Source organism: Mycena indigotica (assembly GCF_014461135.1).
Source record: "Mycena indigotica strain 171206Taipei chromosome Unknown Mind.scaff0004, whole genome shotgun sequence".
NCBI lineage: Eukaryota > Fungi > Basidiomycota > Agaricomycetes > Agaricales > Mycenaceae > Mycena > Mycena indigotica.
The window spans coordinates 2,486,868-2,502,995 of NW_023503003.1; the positions used below are offsets into that span (position 1 = coordinate 2,486,868).

The 16,128-nt window shown below is 51.5% G+C and overlaps 10 protein-coding genes across 10 annotated transcripts; 6 read left to right on the forward strand and 4 right to left on the reverse strand.

Annotated features, from left to right (window-relative positions):
• Positions 1–10: 10 nt before the first annotated feature.
• MIND_00461400 (uncharacterized protein) lies at positions 11–2,820 on the forward strand (the record flags this gene model as incomplete). Its single annotated transcript, XM_037361424.1, has 10 exons — positions 11–148; positions 196–273; positions 326–538; positions 586–681; positions 729–803; positions 853–1,056; positions 1,310–1,372; positions 1,422–2,414; positions 2,463–2,712; positions 2,771–2,820. The coding sequence occupies 10 exons, from the start codon at positions 11–13 to the stop codon at positions 2,818–2,820; spliced, it is 2,160 nt and encodes a 719-aa protein (XP_037221716.1).
• A 241-nt stretch (positions 2,821–3,061) lies between these two features.
• MIND_00461500 (Autophagy protein 16) lies at positions 3,062–4,031 on the reverse strand (the record flags this gene model as incomplete). Its single annotated transcript, XM_037361425.1, has 4 exons — positions 3,062–3,409; positions 3,459–3,717; positions 3,767–3,893; positions 3,941–4,031. 4 exons carry the CDS (start codon positions 4,029–4,031, stop codon positions 3,062–3,064), a joined length of 825 nt encoding a protein of 274 aa, XP_037221717.1.
• Positions 4,032–4,097: 66 nt separating this feature from the next.
• Positions 4,098–5,039, forward strand: MIND_00461600 (Ras-related protein rab7; the record flags this gene model as incomplete). Its single annotated transcript, XM_037361426.1, has 7 exons — positions 4,098–4,127; positions 4,190–4,212; positions 4,265–4,345; positions 4,394–4,439; positions 4,492–4,716; positions 4,767–4,969; positions 5,027–5,039. The coding sequence occupies 7 exons, from the start codon at positions 4,098–4,100 to the stop codon at positions 5,037–5,039; spliced, it is 621 nt and encodes a 206-aa protein (XP_037221718.1).
• A 157-nt stretch (positions 5,040–5,196) lies between these two features.
• On the forward strand, positions 5,197–7,722 carry MIND_00461700 (uncharacterized protein; the record flags this gene model as incomplete). Its single annotated transcript, XM_037361427.1, has 7 exons — positions 5,197–5,252; positions 5,301–5,419; positions 5,469–5,819; positions 5,876–7,053; positions 7,104–7,331; positions 7,386–7,469; positions 7,519–7,722. The coding sequence occupies 7 exons, from the start codon at positions 5,197–5,199 to the stop codon at positions 7,720–7,722; spliced, it is 2,220 nt and encodes a 739-aa protein (XP_037221719.1).
• Positions 7,723–7,827: 105 nt separating this feature from the next.
• On the reverse strand, positions 7,828–9,424 carry MIND_00461800 (PXA domain-containing protein; the record flags this gene model as incomplete). Its single annotated transcript, XM_037361428.1, has 3 exons — positions 7,828–7,988; positions 8,039–8,699; positions 8,750–9,424. The coding sequence occupies 3 exons, from the start codon at positions 9,422–9,424 to the stop codon at positions 7,828–7,830; spliced, it is 1,497 nt and encodes a 498-aa protein (XP_037221720.1).
• A 94-nt stretch (positions 9,425–9,518) lies between these two features.
• MIND_00461900 (uncharacterized protein) lies at positions 9,519–10,613 on the forward strand (the record flags this gene model as incomplete). Its single annotated transcript, XM_037361429.1, has 2 exons — positions 9,519–10,269; positions 10,318–10,613. 2 exons carry the CDS (start codon positions 9,519–9,521, stop codon positions 10,611–10,613), a joined length of 1,047 nt encoding a protein of 348 aa, XP_037221721.1.
• Positions 10,614–10,713: 100 nt separating this feature from the next.
• On the forward strand, positions 10,714–12,310 carry MIND_00462000 (Branched-chain-amino-acid aminotransferase; the record flags this gene model as incomplete). The annotated part of the gene is made up of 8 exons (XM_037361430.1): positions 10,714–10,854; positions 10,905–10,985; positions 11,041–11,107; positions 11,151–11,314; positions 11,362–11,470; positions 11,522–11,668; positions 11,714–11,835; positions 11,885–12,310. The coding sequence occupies exons 1-8, from the start codon at positions 10,723–10,725 to the stop codon at positions 12,308–12,310; spliced, it is 1,248 nt and encodes a 415-aa protein (XP_037221722.1). The 5' UTR covers positions 10,714–10,722.
• Positions 12,311–12,333: 23 nt separating this feature from the next.
• On the reverse strand, positions 12,334–13,010 carry MIND_00462100 (AP complex subunit sigma; the record flags this gene model as incomplete). The annotated part of the gene is made up of 4 exons (XM_037361431.1): positions 12,334–12,398; positions 12,447–12,519; positions 12,573–12,600; positions 12,652–13,010. The coding sequence occupies 4 exons, from the start codon at positions 13,008–13,010 to the stop codon at positions 12,334–12,336; spliced, it is 525 nt and encodes a 174-aa protein (XP_037221723.1).
• Positions 13,011–13,678: 668 nt separating this feature from the next.
• On the forward strand, positions 13,679–14,752 carry MIND_00462200 (uncharacterized protein; the record flags this gene model as incomplete). Its single annotated transcript, XM_037361432.1, has 2 exons — positions 13,679–14,290; positions 14,339–14,752. The coding sequence occupies 2 exons, from the start codon at positions 13,679–13,681 to the stop codon at positions 14,750–14,752; spliced, it is 1,026 nt and encodes a 341-aa protein (XP_037221724.1).
• An 85-nt stretch (positions 14,753–14,837) lies between these two features.
• On the reverse strand, positions 14,838–15,668 carry MIND_00462300 (6-phosphogluconolactonase; the record flags this gene model as incomplete). Its single annotated transcript, XM_037361433.1, has 2 exons — positions 15,454–15,668; positions 14,838–15,408 (listed from the first exon to the last, which is right to left on the reverse strand). Exons 1-2 carry the CDS (start codon positions 15,657–15,659, stop codon positions 14,838–14,840), a joined length of 777 nt encoding a protein of 258 aa, XP_037221725.1. The 5' UTR covers positions 15,660–15,668.
• Between the last annotated feature and the right edge of the window lie 460 nt (positions 15,669–16,128).

The following is a 16,128-nucleotide window of genomic DNA, read 5'->3' on the forward strand; positions in this document are numbered from 1 at the left end:
GTGAACTTTTATGTCGGCGCAGAGTGCATTACTCAAAGTTGCTATCCCTCTCGGGGCAGCTCTCGTTGTTGGACGCGCCAGCATCTATGATGTCCCTGGTGGCTATAGAGCTGTGATGTTTGACCGCTTCTCCGGTGTGCAAGACAAGGTTTGACTAGTGGTTACTGTTTTGCCTTCGTTCACCAACAACCATAGGCCACAAGTGAGGGCACCCACTTCTTGATACCGTGGCTACAGCGGGCTATTCTATATGACTGTCGCATCAAGCCACGGGTGAGTGTCTTTCATTAAGCACTCTTCCGGCCAATTAAACCTGTTCATATAGAATATTTCTACGACCACTGGGTCTAAGGACCTGCAAATGGTCTCTATTACTCTTCGAGTCCTGTCCCGTCCCGACGTTTCCCATCTTCCAAAAATCTACCAAAGTCTCGGCATGGATTATGACGAGCGTGTCTTGCCTTCGATTGGAAACGAAGTGTTGAAAAGCATTGTAGCCCAATTCGACGCGGCGGAGCTCATTACACAGCGTGAAGTCGTACGTATTCCATCCATCTCATTGGTCTGTGGGTGACAATTGCTCAGGTGTCGTCAAGAATCCGAGCTGATTTACTTCACCGTGCTGGAGAGTTCAATATCAAGTTGGAGGATGTTTCAATTACGCACCTGACGTTCGGAAAGGTCAGTCGCGTGTGTTAACTTGACATTACATTCTAATAGCCCACAAGGAATTCACGCAAGCTGTTGAGGCCAAACAGATTGCACAACAAGACGCGGAACGAGCCAAGTTCATCGTCGAAAAGGTATCTGTCCTATCACTACGACTGGGCGCGTAATTGACAGAACCTATAGGCAGAACAAGAACGACAAGCGGCCGTTATTCGAGCAGAGGGTGAGGCTGAAGCTGCTGCCACTATTTCTAAAGCATTGGAACGGGCTGGGGAGGCATTTGTGGCATTCCGAAAGATTGAGGCGGCAAAAGCCATTGTTCAATCACTGTCGAGTAACCCGGGGATCTCTTATGTTCCTGCTAGCTCTGGTAATTTGTTGTTACAAGTACCTAAGTAGGTCAAATCTGAGTTGCGTTGTTTGTTTGCCGAGTGTGTGATCAATCCGTGTGAACTTGTGAAACAGCTTTGCTCTTGACCTCACCAGCTCGGTTCGGTTTCTCTCTCTCTCTCCGTCTCTCTCCGTCTCTCCTCTCCTCTGTCTCTCTCCTCCCTCTGTTTCTGACTGTATTCTGATATCGGTCTTTCGTGCGTAGTCCCTTTCACTCTCCCCATCGACTATCACTTATTCGTGTCACCAGCATCTCATTTCCCTTCCTATTTCCAGTCCAAACATGAATATGATGAGTGTGGCTGAGGCTCCGGTGAGTGCTTTACTTTTTTTGCGTCTACGCTAGCCTCATCGTCACCTAGAGACGAGCTCATCTTTATGTCGGGAACTTGAGTCCTCGAGTGACTGAGTACATGCTCACCGAGATTTTCGCTGTCGCTGGCCCAGTCCAGCATGTAAAAATCATTCCCGACCGCAACTACCAGCATGGAGGCCTCAACTACGGTTTCGTCGAGTACATGGACATGCGTGCAGCAGAAACTGCCCTCCAGACCTTGAATGGCCGCAAAATCTTCGATACTGAGATCCGCGTCAACTGGGCGTACCAAGGCCAGCAAAACAAGGAAGATACTACTGGTCATTACCACGTTTTCGTCGGCGATTTGAGCCCTGAGGTCAATGACGAAGTTCTTGGCAAGGCTTTTAGTGCGTTCGGCACTATGTCCGATGCTCGAGTTATGTGGGATATGAACTCTGGCAAGTCCCGTGGCTATGGATTCCTTGCTTTCCGCGACAAGACGGATGCTGAGCAGGCTATTGCGACGATGAATGGTGAATGGCTCGGATCACGTGCCATCCGTGTCAACTGGGCCAACCAGAAAACTCAAGGTGGAGGAACTACGGGTTCACCCATGCCCCCAATGCCTGCTGCAGCTCCTGCTAGACCGGCCGGAACCGGAATGGCCTCTCCGATGGGAATGGGTGGCGGTGCTCCGGCTGCTGCCCCCATGAATTTCCAAGGCGGACCCATGTCCTACGAAGCGACTCTGTCGCAAACTCCTGCCTATAACAGCACTGTCTATGTCGGAAACTTGGTACCCTACTGCACCCAGGCCGACCTTATTCCCTTGTTCCAATCCATCGGCTACTTGTCCGAAATTCGCATGCAGGCTGATCGTGGTTTCGCTTTCGTCAAACTCGACACTCACGAGCACGCTGCTCAGGCCATCGTACAATTGCAAGGCCAGAATGTCCACGGTCGTCCTATCAAGTGTAGCTGGGGCAAAGATAGAAACGATGGTACTGGAGGCCAACCCATGAGTCCTGCAACCAACGCCAACCCCTACGGAAATCTTGTATGTTTTTCTTTCCCATCTGATGCCTGACTAATTTCTTCGTCTCAGCCCATGTATGGCATGCCACAGGCAGCTTCCTACGGGCAATATGGTTTTGGCGCTTACCCCGGTTTCAATCAAGCTGGTGGCGCTGGAGTTCCTGGTTCGCCTGGTATGCCTCAGCCAGCGGGCGCTGCTGGTCTTGGTTTGGGAGCTGGTGCTGGCCAACCTTCTACTGATCCGAACGCACTCGCTGGTCAAGCCGGCCAGGCCCAATGGGGTGCCGATCCTAACTCGTATTATTCCAATTACTGGGGTGGTTCGTTTATTCCGGCTTTGCAGTATATTTATTTGCTCACTTTTTTCTTTCTTCACAGGCTATTATGGCCAGCAACAAGGCGCAGAGGCTCAAATGCAAGGTCCTTAAGTGTACTAATAGAAAGTTCCCTCAAAGTGTAGCTCAATCCCTCAACATTCATTGCCCTACTTTTTCGAGCTATTTCCATTACCGCCCCAAAAATACTTGACCATATGTATCTCCAGTTCTCTTTACTCAGTGTCAGTTTCCTGAACAATCAAAGTCTTTTTTCTGCCGTCCGTTTATTGAGGATATAGAATTAAAAGCGGGGTATGGAGGAGAACAGAGTTGTGAAATTAGTCGTCGACTATTAGCCATTCGGCGTCAGATCCATGCCCTTCGCCGCTGGAGATTGCGTCCCATCCGTCTTCTTTATCGGCTGTTCTGTCTCCTCCTCCTCCCCGTTTCCCGACACCGACGATTGTGAAGCAGAGTCTATGCCATTTCCATCAGCCCCGTCGCGCCATGTAAGCACTGTCTGATGGCGAGAGCGCATGTCCTCATAAAACTCGTTGGCTTCGTTCATCTTGTTAGCCTCGCTTTGTTTGGCATCCAACCAGCGTTGTAACAATTTTGCGTTATCTTTAGTGAGGGTTTGATTTCGGTCTTCGATCTGGCCAAGCTCTAGCTGCAACGTGCTGATTTCATCGTGGAGAATCTACATATTGATGAGCAAACGCCAATAATAACGCGAAATAAAAACTTGCCTGTACAGTCCGATCTTTCTCTGTCATGAGCTCATTGTGTTGGTCAACCTTGCGTCGAAGGACTGTGAGCTCGTCTCGGGTTTTCCTGAGTGCTTCTGAATCAACTCGAGACAGTTCTTCCTTTTCTCGCAGGGTCTCGTTCATGGCAAGCAGTCTCTGGGCATTCTGGCCTTGTGTTTTGTAGACTGTGGCCAGTTCATCACGTAGAGATGATATCTGCGACTCCAGAGAGGCCATATAAGCCGCTCGGACGGGATTGCTGATCGTTTCATAAGCATTGGCATTGTAAACATCCGCATGCTGCTTACTCTTCGCCAGGTGTTGGAGTACCTGAGTTGCCTGGAGTTGTCGGGCCAGAACGGGCTGTACCAACAGCCCGCAGAAGAGAGGCATTGCGCTCCTTCAAGAGTTTGGCTTGTTGGGCCAACTTTCGATCTGAAAACCAGAGTCAACATTCATTGAGGCAGGAATCGGAAGACTACATTGTTCGATTATTGGCGCAAAAGATGACTCGCGGGTATTGCGCTCAGTCAGACGAAGGCGGATGGACTCCTGCCAGGCAGGCTCTGCCATTTGAATGACGAGGGACGAGTTGAAGTCACCACCCGTGTGACACCTTATCGCTTCAACGCCCACTTGATGTCAGGTATGGGCCGCGTATTGCTCAAGGTGAGCCTCTTTTTTCCCCTCTTCTGCCCTCTTGCTTGTTCCTTGCTAATATTCAACTCTAGGTTATCATTCTCGGCGACAGCGGGTTGGTTAACTGCGCGGTCATAAGCCCCAGCTCCTGACATGTAACTTTCTAGCGTCGGCAAGACGTCTCTCATGAACCAGTATGTGAACAAACGGTTCAGCAATCAATATAAGGCGACAATTGGCGCAGACTTGTGTGTTCTCTCAGCCCTAAGCTCCACTACGTCTAACTCCGCCCGCAGTCTAACAAAGGAAGTCATGGTTGACGACCGACTCGTCACGATGCAGGTGCGTTGGGCATTCTGTGGTATCATCATTCCTCCAACTTCACCTTAAAAAGTTATGGGACACGGCCGGTCAAGAGCGCTTCCAGTCATTGGGTGTTGCATTCTACCGAGGAGCCGACTGCTGTGTGCTGGTTTACGACGTAAATAGTGCAAAGTCTTTCGAGACGCTCGACAGCTGGCGCGATGAATTCCTCATCCAAGCTAGCCCCCATGACCCGGAGAACTTCCCCTTCGTTGTGTTGGGCAACAAGATTGATGTTGAGGAGAACAAGCGACAGGCACGTATTTATCCTATCTTCTTTCTCTTGTCCCTTATTCTCTTCTTCAGGTGACCCAGAAGCGTGCTATGACCTGGTGCCAGTCAAAGGGCAACATCCCGTACTTCGAAACGTCAGCGAAGGAAGCCATCAACGTTGAGCAAGCATTCCAGACGGTAGCCAAGAATGCCCTGCAGCAAGAGCAGGAAGAGTCTTTGTCAGATATTCCCGTCGTGGACCTGAACCCGCCTTCTAACAAATCGCTATCTGACAGGTATGTTGACTACCCGGACCCGATCCAACTCGACGCGGAGAGCTCACAAAGCTATAGCTGCAACTGCTAAGGAGGAAGGAATTTCATGCTGTCCTACATAGTTTACCATTTCTCATCACCTCCATAATGTCTTTCTTTTCTACGTGCTATACCTCCAATGACGACTTGTACAACTGGATGAGGATTAATTTTCGGAGTCACAACTTGTCACGGCAACCAAACTTGGCATGCACTTCGACCCAGTTCCACTAAAACCATGGCTTGTCCGCACACTCGAACCTATGTTCGTTTTAGACACACGGCTTAAGGCAACTCTAATGATCTAATCCAGATGCGATGCGGAGCCCGGAGCCCTTGCTGACTATATACTCGCGTTATTGAAGCATAATGTGCCAGAATCTGAAATGCGCAACGAATTGGCCGTGCAGTTGGACGAGTTTCTTGAGAAGGGTGTGTACCAAACCTTGTTATAGTCAATTTATACGCTAATCCTTCCCAGAATGCAGACCCTTTCTCGATATTTTATTCACTGCAATTCGCACCAAATCATATCTTCCTTACGCCGCTTTCCCTACCTCCTCCACACATCCTGACATGCCACCCGACGTTGGATCTTCCCCAGGTGGTACTCGCAAACGAAGCTTTGAGGGCGACCAGCTAGACGACAGACCAAATAAGGGACCTCGACTGAGTAATGGAGACGGGGACTCTCGCTGGGGAGGAAGGGGCGATATAAACCCAAGTGGTTATCGGGATCGTGACCAGCCGCAGCACATGAACGGCGGTAGACGCAACGCTCCCGTCTACGCTCCGCCTGAACAAAAACGAGGGATATGCAGAGATTACCACAGTGCGTTTCAAGTGATTTTTTTTTCCCTTGAAAACTTGCCTAACCGATAACTAAAGATAATGGCTACTGTTCTCGAGGAGCATACTGCAAATTCAGCCATGGCGAAGACGCTGTAGTTCCTGGACAACTTTTTGCTGTCAATGGTGGGGGAATGCCTGGTGTACCCTTCATGCCGATGTTCCCAGCTGGATTTGTCAGCCCAACTCCAGCATACGACCCCCATGAATCTCGAATGGATATGCGGCCAACAAATGGTGCTGTCCGCCCACAACCTCGAGCCCCGTTGATATCTCGCGCTCAACAACAGGATGGAGGCCCCATGCTTCCTTCTGGAGAGCTTCCCGTTATCCAAGACCTTACACCCCCGACAATTGACCCACAAACGCAAACTCAACCCCCACTCATGACCCCAATACCGCCAGAAAACTACAACAACAACATGCCAATGGATGTCGATAACTCATATCCTATGGGTGGGCCCAGTCGGCCTCTACCATTCCGTGGCCGTGGCGCACCGCGAACGAAAGGTGTATTCAACGGGGAAGTCCATAAATTCAACGGGGAGCGACGCAATGATAAAACTCTCGTCGTCGAGAAAATACCTCAAGAAAAGCTCAGTCTGGAAGCAGTCAATGACTGGTTCAAACGTTTTGGGACAGTGACTAATGTCGCCATCGACACCTCGGGCGGAAAAGCGTTGGTCAGTTTCTCGAATAACGACGAGGCCCGTGCAGCCTGGAAATCGGAGGACGCTGTATTCGGCAATCGTTTTGTCAAAGTATTTTGGCACCGCCCGATGGAAGGCCAAGGTCAGAACGGTGCCCGAATGCTTGCTGCTTCAGCGCCGATTGTTGCCAATATCACCACTAAACCCGACCCACCCGTTCCCACCCCTCCAGCCCCAAGACCGACATCTTCAGTTCCACGAAAAGCTGCTTCAACAGCGTCCACGGCGTTGGCAGCCAAGCAGCAACTCCTCGAAAAACAGATCGCCGAACAGAAAGCGCTGATGGCTTCTTTGGCTACTGCTTCTGCAGACGAAAAGAAGGATATCATGGCGAAGCTAAGGAAGCTTGGGGAGGAAATGACTTCGGCACCAAAGGCTGACGACCCTGCATCGAAAGAGCGAGAGAGATTAGATAAGGAGCTCGAATTGCATAGTGCGGTGGGAAAGGTTGAAAGTGAGGAGACAACAGAAGATCTCAAGGCCAAGTTGGAGCGCTTGAAGGAGGAGGTAACGGATTGAGCCTCCTTAAGTTGAGTTGAGCTGACGCATTTGTACAGGCTGCCAGTCTTGGATTGTCAGAGTCTGGCCCAGAAACTTCGTGGAATGGTGCATCATATCGTGGTTATAGAGGACGAGGGCGAGGAGCTCGGAGTTTCTATCGTGGCGGTGCATTCGCGCGCGGCGGGCCCCCACGAGGAAGCATGAAGCTCGATAACCGGCCCAAGAAGCTTCTGGTCAAGGGTGCCAAAGAAGACAGTCTTCAAGCGGTCAAGGACTGGTATGACGTACGTTTTCATTTCCGTGGTTTCTTACTTAGTGCACTAATCTAAACATTGAAGACCACGGGCCAGGTGGAATCTGTTGCCCCAGCAGATGATGGAGATATTCTGGTCTCTTTCTACTCCCGAGCAGCAGCTGAGCAGGTCAACTTGTGTCAATTTTCTCCTTTGGCCATTGCTAACAAACGAACAGGGACTCGCTAAAGGACAGAACATCTCTTTGGTTGGACCCGTTCATATTTCGTGGTACACTGGTGCTCCGAGCAATTCGACACTGACCAAATCCGACTTACCCCTCGACCCACCAGACGAAAGGCCGCCTTCACCGGGCCTGGAAGAGGAGGAAGTCGCTGGCGGCTGGGGAGACGGTGACGACGACGGGATGGGAATGCCTTGAATTTGCCTTTGCTTGTAACATTATCTTTGCTGCTGCTGCTGCCGCTGCTGTTGCTGTCTTTGAGGTTGCTCAATCAATGCGCCTCTCTTCCGTCATGAAAGTCATCTATTGTCCCCAAAGCTCTGGAAACAGAGTCCCAATGATACAATCCAGAAGTAACATGATCAAGTGGACATTACACTCGCGACTCGACAGCGGGTCAATGGCTGTTGCGAGGGTCATGCTGGGGTCGGGACCCAGGAATAAGGGCAGAATGTGGGTTTCCACTAAGCGTTTGGTCAACTGTGGCATATTGTTGTTGACCAGAAAAACATACCCCAACCCGACTTGCCGCGATATGCAAGTAAACGAGCTCGCATCTGTGCTTGTTCCTCAAGGGTTGGGTCGATCGGTGGGGGCGCTGGGTAGCCATTAGGGAATAGTGTTCGTTTCGCGTTTCGTATCGTCGTTAGAAGGAGCTTGGGTGAAAGCGCCTGCATTAGAAGGTAAGGGAGTAGTCTGGGGTTAACGACATCAGCAGAAGCATCGAATGGAAGGGTAGCAACTTGCCGGTCCAGGAATGGCGTAAATGAGACAGCGAGGAGCAGGAGGGGGTGCATGATCGACGATGCAGCCATTCGCGCTTGTGTGGAGAAGATCTCGGAAACAAGGTACAAGGCTGGAAGCGCATAGTCGTTGGTCAAGGGGGCAGAAGGTGGGTTGGAGGTCAGTGTGGTATCCTGTGAGGGTGTGTATGATGATACCGAAGAGGACGCTGAGATGGATGGTGAAAGAGGTACAGGCAATGGTGTAGAAACGCGTCTGCTGATAGGTGGTCGGGTGGGCGTCTGGTTCACCCGCTTTATTGTGCTGACTGCTTGCTTGTACGCGTTTATCATGGCGAGACAGGTGCCTGACAATGTTTGGATGGCTGATAGAAAGACGACAATCAGGGTGTGGAATGAAAGGGGAGAGGCGGCGGGGGACTCTGGTCGAGACTGCGGTGATGTAAGTTAAGTAGACGGTCAGTTTTAACCTGCTGACGTACTTCGGGGAGTACCATATCATCTTGACCCAGCTGGTCGAGGATAATTTTGTGAATGAACCATGGCTGGGTGATCTTGGGTATAACGTCCTTTAAAAGAATCTTGAGCACTATTTCACGTATGACAAAGCGCTCTGGGTCTGGAGCATAGTCTTCTGGGGGAAGGCAAGATTTTAGAATATGGTCGATTATTTGACGCATGTACTCTTCGTCAATGCTGCCATCGGCGGAGACTGCCATGTGGGGTTGGAGGTTGTGAAATAGGACTGGGATGGGAAGGGCTCCACCAGAAGCATAAGAAGAGTTGGCCTTGGCTTCAGCATTACGGTAGTCGCGGTAATGCTGAGTAACAATGGTTGGGACATCGCGGAAAACGAGGGGGGCAAGATCGCGGCCGTGAACGCGTGTTTCCAAAGCTCTCACAACATGGGTAAGGATCCTTGTTATGTCAGGAAGAAACTGCTTGTCGTAGCGAGTGATTTTCGTCCACCATGGATTCACAAACGCGCGAAGAGCAAGCGCTATGAAATCATAGACCTCGGCTGTAAGCTCTGGTGGCGTATTTGGCGACGAAAATAATGGAGGGATGTCGCCAGTAGAATTGGGGAACAGTAACCGCTTGGCAAGGTTTGGTTGGTTTGGCCCTTTGGACTGCGACACAATCGAGGGAGTGGGCATCGGGCGTCACGGCGTGACACGTAGATTTGGTCTTCGACTGCCATCTGGGACGGGCTGTAAGCCCAACCAACCCTCTTCCCCCTCTGGCCCACTCATGCCACTCCCTATAACAACGCTCATTGCGATCATTGTTCCGTCGAGTGCTGGCCTTCTCATCTTTCTCCTCATCATCTACTTGAGATGTTTGCGACAAACCCACAAGCCGGTTCCTCTCCCACCTAAACAAGAGCTGGCTCGTTACCGCGAACCTCACATTGTTACTGCTTCGTCCCAACTGGCCCGCCAGCCGACATGGTACGACCCTGGAAAACTCTCTGCCCCCGCGTCTCTGGCGCCCTTTAGCACAAGCCGGTCGTCGCTTGTCCCGCCAGACAACAGTCTGTCCCGCCATGCCAGCTTTCAAGCGAGCGAAACCCTTTCAGAGGACCTGTCCTACGATGCACACCCCATATCCGTGGCCTCCCTGGCATTACCTCATCTCTCCTTCGACAACAGCAGCACGTCCCTGTCGACTGTTGAAACCGACTCCCCACCAATTATCTCTGCGACGAACTCCTCATTCTCTCTACACCATCAATCTCGCAGGCCATCATCCTCTTCACGACCCCCCCGTCGCCACCGACCCCTCTCTGTTGGATCGAGTTCTCATAATACAATTCGTGGTGTTCCTCATGGCCCTCATAGCCAAGTCCAAATTGTCCTCCCCCAGCCCCTCGCGTTTCAAAGTGGCCCCAACCACCCGCCACAACAGCGGTATAGCGTTGTTGATCAATGGGCGCTTACTTCCACCCGTTCTTACCAACCACAACCACAACCACAGCAACCAATACCCCGGCCGTTGAGCTGTACGTAATTAAATACCCTGCCTTCATATTGTTTTGAATGATATTCAGCTGCGCCTCGACGATCGACCTCACAGTCGAGCCTTGGCCACGCGCGCCGACCTGTATCAACCACTTCTACTTCTGTACCTAGAGACCCCCTTCCCCACCAGCACCATATTCCACCAGTGCCCCGCCTGCCCCCGGAATTAGTCGCATCTCTGACAGGAGCGACGGAAAATTTCGAGCGCGGGCGCTCGCACGAAATGTCCACTGATCGAATACCCCTTCCTGTAGATAAACCACCTCCACCACCAGCAAAAATACTACAGAAACGCAGTCGCTCGAGAGGAAGAAGTGGAAGCTGAACACACAGACTTTTGTTGTACTTAGATTTACGATTTTCTTACGTACAAGATTTAATCAATGTCAAAGGATTTTGTGACCGGACCGAAAGTCGAGTCACACTGGTTGCTCATGAACCAATTACTGCTCCGCGCCGCGCGCCACCGTTCTCCTCAATGGACTTCCCAGCGGTTCCTTGTAACAAAAAACGCTATTCCGGATCCCATGACGGGAGAACTCATGCCTCCAACACCTGATATCCAGGTAAAACTCGATGGCAAACATTCAACGACCCTCGAATCAATCTGTCCTAGCCAAACCTTCTCCAAATAAAGCGCAACGCAAACCCAAAGACACCACCTCCAGCGCAATCACTTGTCTTTGGTCGCACGTTTGTTAGTTGTGCAGCTCCAGGGCAAATCTGCCATGCTCATTCAGACAATTTTTTAGACAGACCATATGTTGGCCATCCCGTGGGATGCTGTCTCTGGTTGGGGCGTGCCTGAAATAAAGCCTTGTTCGTCGCGTCTTCGCTTTACTTTTTTCTAAGCCTGTGCTAGATGGTCCGTTGGAGATGGAGCCAAGTGCGACTGTGCTGCATTATGCTCAGACGCTCTTCGAGGGAATGAAAGCCTACCGCGACGAGCATGGCAAAGTAACTCTCTTCCGTCCTGACATGAACATGAAGCGAATGAACAACAGTGCTCAACGTCTTGCGTTGCCGGTATATATCAGTCTCGCCGTCTGTGGTGGATATTCTCAGAATTTTAGACCTTCAACGGGGACGCATTGCTCGACCTTATCAAGCGGCTTATCTCCCTCGACAGGCACTGGATCCCCAAAGAGCCAGGCCACAGTCTCTATGTCCGCCCAACACTGAGTATGTTTACTTCCCGCAAGTCAAGATCCGTGAAGCTGAATCATCATTGAGTTGGCACGCAGAAAGCGATCGGCGTAGGTCCTCCGAATGAGGCCCTTCTCTTCGTTATCCTTAGTCCTGTCGGCCCATATTACGCATCGGGCTTCAAACCAGTAGCCTTGTATGGAACGACGGAGTTTGTTCGCGCGGCTCCAGGCGGTTCGTTATGCACTAGTAACCCACTTTTAGCTGATGGTAGCACAGGCACTGGCGCTTACAAGCTGGGTGTAAACTACGCCCCTGGCGTATTGCCCCAAAAATCTGTTGCTGCACTTGGCTACTCACAAAACTTATGGCTCCACGGACCAGACCATGAGCTAACGGAAGTGAGTCTTCTCCCCCGCAGTTTCTTTGTACAGAAGCTTATGAGAAAAGGTTGGCACAATGAACATGTTTGTTGTGTTCAAGACTGCGGATGGTGGACTCGAACTCGTTACGCCTCCGCTGGATGGAATGATCCTCCCTGGCGTCACTCGCGACTCTGTGCTCACTCTGGCTCGCGAACATATTTCTGGCGTCAAACAGCTTCCTGAGCTCTCGGACAAGCTTGTTGTTTCAGAGAGGACGGTCACGATGAAGGAGGTCAAAGCAGCGGAGAAGGCAGGGACGCTAGTAGAGATGTTTGGTGCGGGGACCGCTGCTGTTATCAGCCCTGTGAATAGGATTGGGTACATGGGCGAAGACGTCCACATTCCAACGGGAGAGGATGGCATGGGTCCCGTGTCACGGCCAATATGGACAGAACTCGTTGGCAGGCAATGGGGCAAGATTCCCAGCGACTGGAGCGTTTCCATAGATTAAAATAATGGTTAAATATCCTATTTTTAAACAAGTGAAGACTCCTTGAGCACTTGGGTGAGCACTTCGTTTGCTTCAAACGCTTCAGCACCTAGATAAGATTCGGCTGATGAGCAATCAACAGATAATTTGGGCTCACCTTGCACACAGCGTAGAGTATTCGACCGGGAGGATTCCTGCATCTCTCCGGCGAGCACCAACTCGTCCAAAACCTAAAAAAAATTGAGTGTGAAGGTCAAATCAAGCCTCCAAGTAAAGAATTTACCGCGTAAGCTTTTTGAAAGTTGAAGATACTTTGAGTCGTGGATTAGCCCACAGTGCAAGACCGAAGAGCAAGGACGGACAGGTCAAGCTCCGTCACGTTGGAGAAATAACGGTCGAGAATTTCGACATAGCGGTGGAGGACTTCGAGCGTTATCAGCTCGTTGTCCGTTGGGTCTATCGCACAAACAAAGAAAAGCGACGCGTAGCGCCTATAGATGAGGCGGGTGTCCTTATATTCAAGCACATTGCACATTCGAGGTCGCCTCGCAAGCACCCGAGTGGTAACATCTTGCACTATTCGCGCCTTCGCTTTGGAAGGCATGGTCTTGTACCACTTGGCAAGGCGCACTTTTCCTGACACGACACAAGGGTTATCCGACTCTGTGAACACCCAGCCAAGCTCACCTTGTCGTGATATCAACAGCACATAATTGAGCATCGCAACAAGCGCGGAAAATCAGCCACGGTCACGTGGATGAAATGCTCTTGATCTGCGACCTCCAAGCCGTTGCACCTGCACCGTCATTAGACCACTTGCCCACCGAAATTCTACAGGAAATAATATCATACGTATCTTCTGGAGGGAAGCTGATTCCAAAGTGCGCCGCTCATTTGTTTACATTTCTTGGTTTAACTCATTTTTAGACACTTTCAGACGCTATATGCCATAGCCAAAGTGAATAGACGATTCAGAGCGTTGATATTGGCTCAATTACATGCGCAAATTAGTGTCCCGTCCCTCAGTCGTCTTGAGCGAGTGTTAGACAACTTCAAGCCCCACTTCCCCTTGATCGTGTAGGTGCTCCCCTCAGCTTTTGCATTCTCTCAACGCATCTAGAGCGCTACGCGTATCTCACTCTCACCTCTTTCCTGTTGGCACCACCTTCCACGAAGGCGTCAGATTCACCCACCGACGGTTTCCTTGTGCTCTATATCTTCTGCCGAACCTTACAGTGTTGGACTGTCTCGACTTTTGTTTCGGCCCCACGCAGCTCTCGTCTGTTCTGGGCCGTCTTCGCAGCCAGATAGAAACCGTCCGAGTCGGCTGGAACGGGACTCAGCCCTTTCTCTTCGCCCAGTACCCCGCATTGACACACCTCTTCATCCATGTTCAAAAAGGGAGAACCCCGGAAAATCTCGTTTCCCGCCTTGAACTCCACGCGCTCGGACTGCGCGCCACTGAAGACCCTCACTGTTATCGACGGCTTGCGCTGGTTCGAAAGGGCTGTCCTGGAGCGCCATCGTTTCTCTGAACTGACAAATCTGGAGTTGTTTGCTTGTGCTGCACATCCGACTGCCATAATTGGCTTCATAGCGGAACACCCAAACTTGCACGCGGTTTCGCTTGACCCTATTGAGCTGTCTGTCCCGTTGGCACTCATCGTCGCTGCGAGTGCCTTCCGGCGACGCGAGCTGCGACTCGACTTGACGACTTTGCAGTGGGAGGGACCACCACTGAACTTGGCGCCCGCTTCTACCCGTCTTGCAGTGTTCAATTTCGCCAATGTCGACAATTTGTCGTTTACCCGTCGCGGGCCATTGAGCGCTGCCGTCCATGACCATGACCATGGCCTGCAGAGCCTCTCTCTGTCGTTTTCCGCCTTGTTGAACTTGTCGCAGCTCATGGCTCTCGGTGCGATCCCTACTATTCTACCTCAATGCGGCGAACTCAATCTTAAACTACTCGGCACGACGCTGCAGACGACCGAGGCCCTCCTTGTTTGTCATCGCTTCGCTACGCTGTGCTCACTTTTCTAACCTCGACAGGATCGTCTGGGACAAAGCCTTTCCAAGTGGAATCATCTCACGACCCTTAAGCTGGCGTGCATACTCCCCGACGATTGGGAGACCTCCCTGGAACTACCGCTCCCTGTGGATCATCACGGCCGCCCATTCCCCCCGACTGAAAACAGCCCCACACCGATGGACACTTGGTATGCAGCCACAGTCCAGTCTGCAGCGCGTTATGTTCGGGCATTGGCGGCGCAGGTCACGGGACTAGCGGTGTTTGAATGGAGCTTACGGCCAGATAGCTTCACGAGAAGTAGCTGGGGGCCTTTGCAGCCGCCGCTCTGGCGCTGGGACATAATTCGGGACCCAGACGGGAGCATCAGGCTGTTGAACGAGCACTTGACTTGGGACGGGCAGATTAACCATCCACCTTATAGCCGATACCACTAAATTCAGAAAATATTGCTTACCACTAAATTCAGAAAATATTGCTTTCATAGTTACAAATACTTTACACTGCTGCTTAGCGTGGTCTCTATAACTTGAACGCCGTGCGCGAGTATTGGACTGCTGCAGAAGCGGCATCGTCCACGAACCAGTAGAGCTGGCCTGGGGAAACCGGTTTGACACGGGATGAGGGGAGGCCTTTCTCTGGCTCATCAAGGACGGTGCGCAACATTTCGACCTTGCCCGCGCCAGACGCAACAAAGGCAACGCGGAGGGCATGGTTGATGACGGGATAGGTAAACGTAATTCGCTTCGGCGGGGGCTTGGGCGAGTCGTCGAGCCAGGCAATCCAGCGGTCGTCTTCGGCGAGGAGGGCGTGACCGGGAAAGAGTGACGCGGTGTGGCCGTCTGGGCCCATGCCGAGAAGGATCAGATCAAACACGGGAAATCGCGCGGCATCTTTTTGCGCAAACTCGCGGATAAGCTCCTTCTCGTATGTGTCTGCCAGCTCCTCCAAGTCATCGAGAAGACTCGTGTCGATAGCGTGGATCTGTTCTGGCGGAATGGCCACCTTGGAGAAGAGGGTGTCGGTGCAAAGCAGGTGATTCGAGTCGGGGTCGTCGAGTGGGACAACGCGCTCGTCAGCATAGAAGACATGCCTGATTATTAATTGACAACGACACAAAGAAACAAGCACAACACACCATTTGTCCCATTTGACAGAGGGATGTCCAATGAGGCCACTCAGCATCTTGGGCAGCGACCCGCCAGATAACGCCACCGTGAACCGTCCTTTCTTCTCAACCGCCTCTTTCTGCGCCTTCAGGATAAAGCTGGCCAGGGAGGAGACAAGCGATCCTGCATCTGGGAAGGAGTATAGGATCGGTGGATGGGGGGCTGGATGCGCCATGAGTAGTAAGTAGGTGTTGTGACGTCACGCGATGCAGGAATCCTTATCGATTTGTCAGCGCTTCTCAATGTACCCACTCCAGTTGCTGGAGGTTAGAAGGTAGCCTATTGCTTAGGACCCCTCAGACATTGACAATACGGAATCACTCATGAAGGACTCAAATAAGAACGAGGAGTTGAATTTCAGGAACAACTAGAGACTGGAGTCGTCGAATAACTAGACAGCATTAGCTATTTCGAAGGATAAGCCTGCTTGATCAAAAAAAAAATACCATGGCCCATTCGGTTCCTAATTTCGCCAAGTTTAATTGCAGACCTTGAAACATCTCCAGGTCGTCGCCTGCGTTTCCGTCCCTGTTTGGGCGAAGCAACAACGAGTTCCCGAGTCAGCACGGCAATATTAGCTGGCTCGGGGTTTGGCCTGCTCCCATTGGCTGCCGTTGCCGCGGTCGCGATGGCCGACGTCAGGG